Source organism: Triturus cristatus, chromosome 11 (genome assembly GCF_964204655.1).
Source record: "Triturus cristatus chromosome 11, aTriCri1.1, whole genome shotgun sequence".
Lineage (NCBI taxonomy): Eukaryota > Metazoa > Chordata > Amphibia > Caudata > Salamandridae > Triturus > Triturus cristatus.
The window spans coordinates 1150043485-1150056837 of NC_140594.1; the positions used below are offsets into that span (position 1 = coordinate 1150043485).

General features: G+C 48.1%; 1 protein-coding gene across 1 annotated transcript in view; it reads right to left on the reverse strand.

The window, feature by feature from the left end:
* Positions 1 to 13353, reverse strand: part of LOC146788619 (uncharacterized) — a 1185638-nt gene that overhangs the window by 19078 nt on the left and 1153207 nt on the right. Inside the window, exon 65 of the mRNA XM_085635786.1 lies at positions 5962 to 6141. Coding sequence (XP_085491912.1) covers positions 5962 to 6141 — 180 coding nt within the window. The remainder of the gene's footprint in view (positions 1 to 5961; positions 6142 to 13353) is intronic.

Sequence of the window (13353 nt, forward strand, 5' to 3'; positions counted from 1 at the left end):
TCTATCATATATATTTCCTTTCAAAATTCACTCTGTCCTGTATGCACTCTTTGTGAAAACTTTGAATATTGGCATACTTGCCATACCACCTATGGATAACTAATTCAGTTCACGTATGCTGGACTTTCAGCAAAAGTTGGGAAACATATTGCAATATGCTTGTGAATGCGCACAATGTTTTATTACATTAATGTACACCACATTTTCATTACATTTCCCAACCACCAATCTGACAATTTAGTGGCCCAAGTTCAAAACAATGTGGTTATAGTTGACACATACATTTTCCTGTAAGCACATAGACCTTAACTTTGCATGTTTTAAGTAACTTGGGAAATCGCTCACACAACGCAGGGCTTCAAAAAGCTCTCTCAATAGGCCCTTTCATTTCTATGCTGAAAGATGGGTACAACTGTAGTATCATCACAATTGGTCATCACAATTACTACTTCAAACTCTTTTTTCCGTGAAATAGCAAAGGCAATTGCCTGGAAGTCGTGTGAGTAATGAGTAACAATTCATCTTTCTGCCAGTGCACATGACCTTAGTCTAGATCATTTGCCTGCTATAAAGGGAAGAACTGTTTCACCACTGTTCCTCTCCCCACAGTTAAACTGTATTCAAGCAACTAGTCTACAAAGATTAAATTATAGAATAATTACTTTAAAAAAGTAATGTATTGGAATACATGGACAATGTATTACTGGGAATTATTAACAGTTTATCACATTCAGCCATGCACTTACATATGCTGCAGACAGCTGACATGTAACCTATCCGAAAAGAGCCCTTCACTTCAGCTTAAACCCGCTATGATGCATTTAGCTATGAATTGATGATAGCAGTGGATTTTAACTCATGATCTGTGGGGTTTACTCATGGGGCCTGCAAGTGTTTTACAAAATCAAATAATATAAAATAAAAAAAAATATTCAAGTTTATACAAATAAAGCAGTAACCTTTTAAAAAAAAACATTCTCTGACTGTGAATTAAACAAAATATTTCTATATTTCAGCATTTGTGTATACTTGTTTTGTGTATTATTTTGGGGTTCCAAACATAGAAATTGCTTATGTGGGAGGCCCCCGACGTCCAATAATGACTTATGGCTGAGTGCAAAAGCCTCCTACCCATGCTGAATTCCTGCACGAAGGCCAGCGAGATAAGCAGGATGGGTAGCCCTACGGCCATGCAGCTGATGATCATGTCCAGGGCCAGCTACTGCCACAGCCCCTTGTATTTGTTCTCAGAGGCGGACTCCTTCAGCATGAAGTCCGAGAACACGTACTGGCTGGCAATGGTTGCGATGGCCATGGCTGCGCCTGCCGATCCCGGGGCGGAAGGGATACCTTTTAGCGGGCTGGTTCAGGTTGTCGCCGCCGGGGCACCGACAGAGCATGTGTCTGTCACACACACGCTCCACGGCCCTTTAAGAGCTCGCCGCCCTCCGCCCTCGCGCTTTCGCTTTCATCTCATCCTGGCAAGCATTGCCGCTTTCCTGTGTCCCTCCCCTCCATAGCTGCCAAGGTTTCAGATTGCTATGTGTGACATTTTCATAATTTCAGTGTAATTATGAGTAACTTTAAACAACTATGAGTGACACTTTCTCACGAGCAAAATCAAGCAATGAAGATGTGGGAAACATTTAAATACCATAAAGTAGACCAGCCCTGCCAAGTACCACGCATCAGGGGTTGGACTAATGCACATAGCTGCCAGGTTTTCAGCATGCATGAGTGACATTTTTGTGTTTATACTCTACTTATGAGTGGCATTTACGTCTATCACGTGTGACACTTTGAAAAACATGTTATCAAGATTTTATCAAAAGAAGTTAGGAAGAAAAGGTGTATGGGACAAAATAGCAAATCGTCCATGTATTGTAATACCTAGATTAGATCACCAAATCAAACATAGGGCAGTTTAGGATTTCTAAAGTTGTTGTTCATCAGGTCCCACAGTACTGTGGTTCCTCTAATTTGTGTAATAACATTTGAAATCTATTTTGTTTCATTAATTGCAACAACTAACCACTCCACCATTATTAACAACCTAAAAGCAAATCCTTACTGCTCTCTTGAAGCCCCGACCCCACCCCGATGCATCAAAATAAACAAACCAGGGACAGAGCAGAGACCCGGGTAGGGGGCAATAACAGGGCTTCAGACAGGGCAATAACTACATCAGAGGGGGTAATAAGAAGGCATCAAAGGGAGCATTAACAAGGAATAGAGTGGGCAACAACTACTCATCAGAAGGGGCAATAACAAGGCATAGGAGGAGACATTAGTGAGACATCAGACGAGGCAATAATGGGACAATAGAGAGGGCAATAGTGGCATCAAAGTTGGCAGTAATTAGGCATCAGAGAGGGTATTAACTGGGAGATAGAGCAGGCAATAATGGCATAAGGCAGGACAATAATAGCACTTGGAATGGGTTAATAACAAAGCAATAAATAAAGTAATCATACTACTTCAGAGAGGGCAATAATACGGCATCTTAGGGGGAGTTAAGAGGGCATCGGGGGTTAACATGGCATCAGAAAGGACATTGATAGGGCCTCAGAAGTGATCATCAGTGGCAGCAAATGAGATAAGCAATAACAGGGCAATAACAGGGCGACCAAGAGGACAAAAGTGGTGCTTCAGATGGGGCAATAATGTGATCAGGAGGGGGCAATAACAAGGCATCAAAGAGGAGTAAGCAGACACCACACAACAATGTAGCACCAGCGAGGGCAATAACCAGGTACAAAGACAAAATAACGGGGCATCATAGAGACCGGCAATAATGGAGCATCAGGGAAATGGAGCATCAAGAACAGAAATAAGTGTGTCATAGACTAAAACAGAGGCTCTGACAGGTACCTTTGTGGGGCACGGCCCAGCTGCAGATGGGTCTGAGTGTCTGTGTGTACGGATGATGGAGGCGGATGGCGCTTGCAAGCAGCGACTCACTCTGGTCCGTCTCTGCAAGGGTTGGCTGTGGCACTGCAGGCAGGCTGAGCCCAGGCCCTCAAGGCCGCAATTCCAGGAGCGTTTGTCGCCCTGCCCGTGGCCTCCACACAGCGATCGGGCTGCCGCTGTCCTGAATCCTCATGAGTTCTGTGGGGTTGCCCAGTTATACTGTCCTAGCGGCCGCTTGCTACTTGGCGCCGCAATCCCCGGTTAACGTCTCTGAATCAGCTGCATTCGGCGGGGGTAAAAGTAATAGCAGCTGAGGTAGCAAGGCGGGCGGCCCGAGCCAGTGTGAACTGCCTGCAGCAGCATTGCATGTGGCAGTATTATTGAATTGGTGGCGCCGTTGGTGCCGCGGCGCCCGCAAACCATACAGCCCGGAGCCGCCTTTTTCAAATCTCCCAGTTTCAGCAGCAGGATGGGACGTACCCCGCGGCCCCGGCATATTGCAAGCAACGTTGACTGGTGGGTAATCTCGCTAGTAGGCTGGAGTTATTGAACACCACCTAGTGGCGATCATGATGTCAAACAGGCTGCCAGTCAGAGCTGTGCCGCAGGGAATGATCAGGAATCATGATACATTTGTAGCTCAACAAAGGGTGAGCCTGCCAGTACTGTAGCCTTTGCTCACAGTGCGAGCCCGGCCTTCTCCCGGGCAGGAGCTGCTCTGGACTGCGTTGCCAAGCCCGTTAACTACGCACAAAGCGTGTCAATAACGCCGAAGCTCGGCCAAAACATGCCCCAAACAAGCTCCGCCCACCCGTCAAGGTAGATGTCAGACACAAAAAAACATGACCTCTACTAAACAGTATTCCAAACAGTAGCGAATTCAAAGGTTTGCATAATTTCTGTCCTCTTATCCCTTATCAGACCTTCTTGGGTTTTTTTTACGCCTAAGGCTCCGTTCACCATCCCTCGGACAGGCGGGACACTCAGAACCAAGTAGTGCCACCAAGCACACATTTGCATTGCAATACGACTCGCATTTACGCAAAATCTATTGCATTGGAAACGGGAGGGCGGGCGTGCGAGAAGGTACGAACGGGAGTGGGGGAGTTGAGGGGGCCCAGAAGTCATGCACTGCGGGAGGGCGTGGGGGGAGACAGGGAACAAAATAGTGTTTGGGGTATAGGGGCCAATAGCCATGGAAGGATACATGGCCCTCATGAGGCGGGACTAACAAACCTAAAACCAATTGGAAGGCAGCATTTAGGACCTAAGCCAATGGGCAGAGAGTGGGCGGAGCTTCCACAAAGCTTCCACTCTGTAGTGTATACTGCATGGCTCGCAAAGCAATGGCAGCGCATTCGCGCTGCAACGCTAGGCTAGACCTAAAAATGTGACCTCTGTAGTAGGGATATGTAGTACTCCATCCAAACCTGCGATTTAAAATGCACCACACATTAGTCCTCCTAAGATAAAGTCTGTAGGCAAAGCACTTCTTCTGATCTAACTGCCAAAACAGCAGCTTTGTTCCCCAGTTCCGAAGTCACTTTGAATGTTTCTCAGACTTGTTGACTCATTTATTCCAACTCTAAAAGATGTGTCTGAATTACAGGAATCTGCCTCTAAGGTGAAGAAACAGGCTTGATGAAACAGAACTGTAAAGGGGTTCCAGATAGAGAGTGGCGGGATAGCACCTGGAGAGTGGATGCCCCAGAATTCCACTCCCACAACCTTGCTTGACTACACCATGGTCCAATGTCAGCAGAGATGGCATGTCCAAGCTGCTTTATCGGTCTGTCTGATTGAAGCCAGTCACAATGTGCAACCAGGGCGCCTGGTCCAAATGCGACTCCATCAGCAGAAAACCCACATCTAGCCTACTGTTGTGGCCTATTCCAAGCCCAGTTCACCACAAACACTCCTGTAAAGTGCCAGAAAACAACAGCCTGTGTGCATGCCACTAGAAGGAAACTATTGAAACCAACAGTTCCAGCCCTGCAGTTCACTCTGCGCCTTTGAGCCAAGCCCCTCCTACTCATCCTGCTCCTGTGGATAACCACAGATCATCAGCTTGGGAAGGTGTTTCTGTTGCCAACTTCCCTCAACCCAGCCCTGACCAAGATGCGACCCCTGCTGCTTCCCACAGACCCAACCTTCAGCCTATGTAGTTAGAAGCCTCCAAGCCACTCCATTACTTGATGAGCCTGGCCAGCCTTCTTTGCTACAAAAATTATTGATTGTCTCGCGCCAAAGAAAAACAGTAGATAACAGTGTGAAGTACACACTGGAAATAACAATTTGGCCCAAAATATCTGATGCTATTGTTTCCTGCACTGAGCACTTCCCTTACTACACGCTATTTTCAAGTTTTGTTATTTTTACTTAATATATAAATTGTGTTATATTTGTCAAAGTGTGTCTCTTTTTTACAGACTTCACATTTGTAGAGACTACACAAAACCCTTCAAGGTGGAACAATTTGTTGCTGTTGTATTGTATACATAACGCTTATTATATGTCCTCGTCTTTGCTCTGTCCTTTAGTACAGAAACTCCCAAATAGGCATGCTAACAGTTTCTGATGGATGCCTGTGGCATTTTCTAAGTGTTTAGGATACGCAGTAATGGGTCCACAACAGGCTTCACCCTCCTCCTGAAATCTGACAACAGAGTGCATCAAATTCTGAGCTCAGGTGCTCCCAGCAAGTCATAGAAAAATCTACCGGGACATTTCACGCACATTCTCATTCAGCAGATGGCAATGTTGGTTTTATTGAGGTTGTTGAAGATAGCTGGAACTGTGAGCAAGGAGGAGTCACATGAGGCTATATGCACCTGGACTTCCTTTTTAAGGTGAGGATTGCCACACACCTGCCCTGGGCCGCCCCTCACCCCGACATTGAATAAACGTTTGCCTATGCCATGTATTTGAACAGAAAGTGTAACTCTGGCATAAAAATTATCATTTCATAGAATCAATTGTTGGCCTGATTTTGCACCAACCAAAGAAAAACTTACCACCATTACCAGCACACACCATAATCATTGTTTTTACCTTTCGTCGTCGACTTCCATCCGCCTCTTGCGGTACCATTTAACTATGAGGGCAATGGCGATCATCAGCAGCAAAAGGAATGCAAGAGCTCCAAAGAGGATGCCAAAGAAAGCATTAAGGTTCATGGCGATGATGTCGCAGGTGGGCCCGGAAGTAGTATATATGGAGAAGGGAACACAACTGCATAAAAAAAAATCTGATTTAGCATGTCTTTTCCATTAAATCAGGTAAAGTTAGATGTTGTTTTTCTTATTTATCAAAATCAGTGTCATTCCTAAAACAGAGCAAAAAAAAACCTGACGAACAAGTTACTTACCTTGGGTAAGGTTCTTGCTGGTAGAGACTATATCTAACCGTAGATTCCCCACCATTTGCAGATTCCTCACTTTTTGAATTTTCCCCAAGTGTCAGACTTGATCTGGAAACCTTTCAGCAGTACGTCTGCATACCAGTAGGGGGGGCATCATGCTTCTCTGCACTTAAGCTATTCTGTTGCAGAAATGACATGCAGAGCCTATATAGGTGCCACTCCTGTGTGCTGACATCAGTGGCCTTCGAGAGTGTCTGTGCCCCCCCACACGCAGAACCCCAAAAGCAAATTGGTATGGCCAGTGTGCAGATTCCTAGACTTGTGATCTTACTAATGAATAGAGTCCAAACATGGAACAGGGAGGATGGAAGTCTCGGTAAGACATCTGGGGTAGATTCAATCTGTACCAGAAAGAGCATTACTGAGGATGAGTAACTTGTAGAGAATTTTAGCTACAGATTCCTCATCTTTTGAATAGATACCAAAGCAGGACCTATGTCGAGTTTGGTCTGTGGATGGACTCAAACTATAAATGCGTAGCAAATCTTAATGAAGAGTATGATCTAGAGGGAGATACTTCTCTACTGCACTGCCAGAAAATCCTATACAGAGCTTATGATCCACTCTGTGCTCTGTGGTATGATCTTTGTAAAATCAGAGAGCTCTCTTGGGGTCCAAACAATGGAGTACCTCCTCGACCTTTAAAGGGTGAGGTGGGGCATAGAACACCGGCATGGTGATTTTCTGACCAACATAGCATCACAGCTTTAGGCAGGAAAAATGCACATGTATGCAACACCAGCTTGTTTGAGAAGAAGGTAGTGGATGGTGGGTTGGCACAGAGTTTGAAGCTCGCTCATACGCCATGCCAATCCGCACTCTGGTTCAAATTGTTTCAATAATTCAAAAGGTAATCCAACGTAATTCAAAGAAATTTCCTTTTATTTAATTTCAATTATTTCAATCCAACTTTGAATGTCCATGTTTAATTTTTCTTATTGGTTGATAATTTTTGTAATTCATACACGCTCAATGTTCTTTGGGCTGTGCCCTTCATCAGGGGTAATTCCTATGAACATAGAAGAAACTTTAACTCAGTAAAGATCCATTTCAACATCACTTAAAAAATGATTAAATCATATGCCTCAGTGAAGTCAGCAAGAGATGGTGAATTAACTCCTTTATTGTGTGAATTAGCACGGTTTGTGATGTCTTACCGGTGAAGGAGACAATTTGTCTTGCTAGTAGGCCCAATAGAGCTTTTTTGAAAATGTGATTGGAAATAATATGAAAAATTAAGAGGTGTGCACACATTCAGCCAGGCCCACCCCTTGGGCAGGCCAGCTCATGTGGACCAAACTTTTCAAATTCCTCCATCTTGGAAGGGAAGGAATTAGTATTCTAGGGTCAGGGTTATGCCCACTTCCCAGAGGAAGTGGTCATATAGAGGGTGTAGACACCCTAAAGGTAGGTAGCCCATTGGCTACTACCTATAATGCCACTTAATTGAGTATTTAGGTGGCACCCCTGAAACCAAGAAATCAGATTCGACTGATCAACAGAAGGACGAAGAAGAGTCTCTGCCTGGTGAGAACTGCAGCACAACTTTGACGCAAAAGAACAAGTTACTTACCTTCGGTAATGATGTATTTGTAAGAGACATACATTAGTTATAGATTCCTTAACTTAGAATTACCCCCAGGCATCAGAAGGATTTGGATAATTTTTCTCTTAGCAGTACCCCTGAGCATCCGTAGGTGGCATAAGTCGACTCCGTGCCTGTTGTTGGCATTGTGGTCGCCAGGATGAAGTTGCAATGTCTACTTAGACGCCGCCCCTGCACGCTGACGTCAGTTCTGACTTTAATTTCCATGCCAGAAGTGCAGAGCCATGCAAGACACTGACCACTGATGCACGTAACTAGGGCCCTGGAAGGGAGTCCATATCCCTAGAAGTCAGTTCGCAGAACTGGGAGGATGTGTGGGGCGGTAAGGAATCTATAACTAATGTATGACAGATACATCGTTAATGAAGGTAAGTAACTTGCTCATCTGAAATAGACTGTAGTTATAGATTCCTTACCTTTAGAATCGATACCCCAGCAATGCCAACCCCGGAGGTGGGTCTGCGAACTAAGTTCACACCAGAAAGTCCTGGAGAACAGAACGGCTAAAAAAGCCGTCTCTCTGGACTTGGCTATCCAGGCAATAATGTTTGGTGAACGTGTGATGGGATGCCCACGTGGCTGCCTGGCAGATGCCAATAAGCGGAACTCCACGTCCCAAAGCAGTAACGGTTGTTGTCGCCCTGGTAGAATGAATAGGAGATTTTCCTGCATAGGACAACCCATCAAGAGATGGTGCATTTTTGTATGGCTCGACCTTTCTTGGCGCCCACATAACCCACGAAGAGTTGATCGTCCACCTGGAAATTTTTATTGCGGTCAAGGTAGAAGGACAGCAGACACTTTGGGTCCAGATGGTGGAGTCTCTCCTACTCTGATGTATGGTCTGACCTATGTGGAAAGAGGTAACCACTTTGGGTGGAAAACAGGGCCTAGTACGAAGGAACACTTTGTCAGGATGGACTGCAAGAAAGGGAGACTTTGAGGATAGAGCCTGAAGCTCACTCATCCTGCAAGCAGAGGTGATGGCGAGCAGGAAGGCAGTCTTCAAAGTAAGAAGTCAAAGAGGACAGTTATGTAGTGGCTCGAAGGGAGCACACATAGGTGCTGATTATGATCCGGTAAAAAATTTCCCCGTGCGACTCGTATCCGGTCTTTTTACCGTACGAATCGTACAAGTGCCGTACGAACTGGCAATCACGATTCGCATGGTAAAAAGTCCATACGAACCGCATTGGGAATCATTCCCCACACGTCCTCGGGTCGGAAAATGTGTCCGACACGTCCTCGTACGATTTACCGTACAAATGTGAAAGGTGAAGTCCGACCGAGGAATCATGATCCATCCCGTGCGTCCGAGGTTACAACCGGATGGAAAAAACACCGTCCGCACCGAACTCCCATAGTAAACCATGGAGACGTGCCCGCATACGCGCCGACCCCCCCCAGCCCCCGTACGTACGCGCCGACCCCCCCCAGCCCCCGTACGTACGTGCTGACCCCCCCAGCCCCCGTACGTACGCGCCGACCCCCCCCAGCCCCCGTACGTACGCGCCGAACCCCCCTGTATGTACACCCGTGTACGTGTCAAACCCCCCCGTGTACGTTCGAGTCGAACCCCCCGTGTACGTTCGAGTCGAACCCCCCGTGTACGTTCGAGTCGAACCCCCCCTGTACGTTCGAGTCGAACCCCCCCTGTACGTTCGAGTCGAACCCCCCGTGTACGTTCGAGTCGAACCCCCCCTGTACGTTCGAGTCGAACCCCCCCTGTACGTTCGAATCAAACCCCCCTGTATGTACACCCGTGTACGTTCGAGTCGTACCCCCACCCGTGTATGTACGGTGCGTACCCCCAGCGCGTACACGGGGGGGTTCGACTCGAACGTACACGGGGGGGGTTCGACTCGAACGTACACGGGGGGTTCGACTCGAACGTACACGGGGGTACGCACCGTACATACACGGGTGGGGGTACGACTCGAACGTACACGGGGGGGTTCGACACGTACACGGGTGTACATACAGGGGGGTTCGGCGCGTACGTACGGGGGCTGGGGGGGGTCGTCGCGTACGTACGGGGGCTGGGGGGGTCGGCGCGTACGTACGGGGGCTGGGGGGGTCGGCGCGTACGTACGGGGGCTGGGGGGGGTCGGCGCGTACGTACGGGGGCTGGGGGGGGTCGGCGCGTACGCACGGGGGCTGGGGGGGGTACGGTGCGTACCGGGCCACCTACTCTGGTCGATTCGCGCCGTACTTCGCTTTTCCGGCACTTTTTGGGTACCGTGAAAATATTGCCGTCCGGACTGCTGACGGTTCGAATGTAATTCCTGGGTCGTGAAACGCTGCCTGAAAGCGTACCGACGTCACGTCGCAGCATTCCCGGATCACATTCGTATGTATATTTTCGTCGGTCGGTGTTTTTTACGATTCGTACGGAAATGGTGTTTCCGTGCGAATCGTAATTCCATGTTTGTAAAGTTTTACGACCGGGTACGAGTCGGACGGGGAAAACGCTCCGACCGACGGTTCGTACCCGGTTTTTACCGGATCGTAATCGGCACCATACTGTGTAAGTAAGGACAAGATTCAAATCCCATTGGGGCATTAAGAAAGAAGAGAAGGGGGAAAGAGATGAGTAATGTCCTTTAGGAATCTATTTACAATAGGGGACTTGAAAAGAGAAGGCTGATCAGGAAGGCAAAGCAAAGGCAGATATGGCCGAGAGGTAGCTTTTAAGAGTGCTCAAGGCACAGCCCTGTAGGCTAAAGGATGAACAAGAGGACTTCAGAAAGAGGGGCAGAGAGGGGATCCACAGCCTTTGCTGTGCCCCATGCCACAAACTTGTTTCATCTACAGGCATATTACTGTTTTAGTGGAGGGACGCCTGGCTGCCAAGATGATATTACAGACTTCAGGAGTAAAGCCGAAAGCTGTCACCTGTTGACGCTCAATCTCCACGCAAGAAGGGGGAGGCTGGACAGGTTCAGGTGGAGAACCGTCCCTTGCTGCTGCGACAGAAGATCCTCCCAAAGAGGCAGTCTGATCGAGGATCGATGGCCATGCTCAAGAGTTTGGGGTACCAGACTCTTCGTGCCCAGTTCGGAGCCATGAGAATGACTTGGGCCTGGTCGCGCTTGATCTTCTTCAGGACTTTTGGCAGAAGAGGTACAGGCGGAAAGGCGTAGAGGAGGCCACAATTCCACCTTTGACAAAAAGCTTTGCCGAACAAGTGCCGCCTTGGAAATTCCAACGCGCAGAACTGTTGACACTGCGCATTCTCTTCGGTGGCAAACAGATCTAACCAAGGCTCTCCCCACTGCTGAAAGAGACCTTGCACTACCTCCGACTGAAGATGCCATTTGTGATCCATCATGCACCAACAGCTGAGTTTGTCCACCCCAGCGTTTCAGAGAACCTGCCAAGTATTGAACTACCAGGGATATGCCCAGATGTTTCAGTCATGTCCAAAGGCGAAGAGCCTCTTGACATAGGGTCCACGATTCCACCCCACCCTGTTTGTTGCAGTACCACATGGCGGTAGTGTTGTCTGTGAACACCTGCACTACTCTTCCTTTGACAGAAGGAAGGAATGCCTTCAGTGCAAGACGGATGGTCCAGAGCTCCAAAAGGTTGATGTGGAGACCGGACTCCGCCGGAGACAAGAGACCTCTGATCTCCGCCTTTCCCAGTGACCGCCCCATCCCAGGAGAGACGCATTCGTCATTAGTGTCCACTCTGTTTGGGGAAGGGAGAGTGATCTGCCGCTCACCCAATCCTGGTTCTTGAGCCACCACTGCAATTGACGTGCAGTCCCATCCGAGATCTGGACAACATTGGAAAGATTGCCCTGATGCTGCACTCACTGGCACTTCAGGTCCCACTGCACAGCCCGCATATGTCACCTAGCATGATCCACCAGCAGGATGCAGGAGGCCATGAGGCAGCCTCAGAGTCAATTTCACCAAAATCAGGGATAGAGGCTGAAACATCGGTATCATAGCCCAAATATCCCAGACTCGCTGCTTGGGAGGATAAGTCCGAAACTGCGCTGTATCCAGAACTGCTCCGATGAAAAGGAGCTTCTGAGAGGGAGTCAGGTGTGACTTCGTCATGTTGATCGTGAACCTCAGCAAGGGCAGGAGGTCCGCCGTAGTCTGGAGGTGGGAGACAACAACCTGGGGCGAGCAGTGATCAAGATAGGGGAAGACTAGGACCCCTGATCTGCGCAGATGATCTGTGACCACCGCCATCACTTTGGTGAACACCCGAGGGGCGCTGGAAAGGTCAAAGGGGAGCATGGTAAACTGAAAATGCTTGTGCCCTACCGTGAACAGTAGGTAACGCCTGTGGGATGGCAGGACGGGTATATGGAAATAGGCGTCCTTCAAGTCCAACGCTACCATCCAGTCTCCGGGGTCGAGGCAGACAGGACCTGAGCCAATGTGAGCATCTTGAACTTCTCCTTCTGGAAGAAGCGGTTGAGGGCCATGAGGTCTAAGATAGGACGCAGGCCTTTGTCCTTCTTGGACACCAGAAAGTAGTAGGAGTAGCAACCACGACCTACTTCCACAGGGACCCTTTCGATAGCTCTCTTGGCCAAGAGAGCAGGAACTTCCTGACTGAGAAGGGCCAAGTGATCCTCCGACATGCGATGGAAGGATGGTGGCATGGAGGGAGGGGTAGTCTCAAAGGGGAGGGAGTAGCCCCTTCAGACTATCTGCAAAACTCACCTGTCCGAAGTGATATTTTGCCAATTTGCGCACCCAGCCTAGCCGACAATACCCCTCTGCTCCCGAGCCCTACAGCCCAGGTCCAGACGAACCGGCTGTGCCCTTGTGCTCCAAGACCCGTTGCCACCTGAGCCTTCATTTTGGAGCCCTCGGACTTGCCCGAAAGTTCCTCTGTGCAGCCTCTTTTCAGGTGCCCCCCTTCTCCGTACCACACCAGCTACCAGCTACACCAGCACTCTGCTCATGGTTGAACCCGGGCAGTTCCTGATGGCAGTACTCTGAACTTTCGCCCACTATTACTACGATCGCAGAAGGTGAACCCCTAAAACTGACTGTACCTACCTTTAATGCATCTCTGACTTTTCCTCCCATAGGATTGCACTGTGCGTAAAGGCACACAGGTTTGAACGTTTTACTTACCAGTGAATAATTATATTGAAAACTATACCTACCTTGAAACAAAGTTCTTGAGATTGCAATATATATATAAAAAGAAGTGTTATTTTTCTAAATTGGTCTCGGATTTGTTTTTTTGAGTGTGTGTTTCATTTATTACACCTGTGAGTAGAACAAATGCTTAACACTACCCTCTGATAAACCTAACCGCTCCCCCACACTACCACAAAAGAGAGAGTTAGTATTACCTACTTTAGCCTCTGTAAACCAATTGGCGCTCCACTGGACTCTCTGTACAGTGTACTTCGTTTTAGTACACTACATAGAGAGCC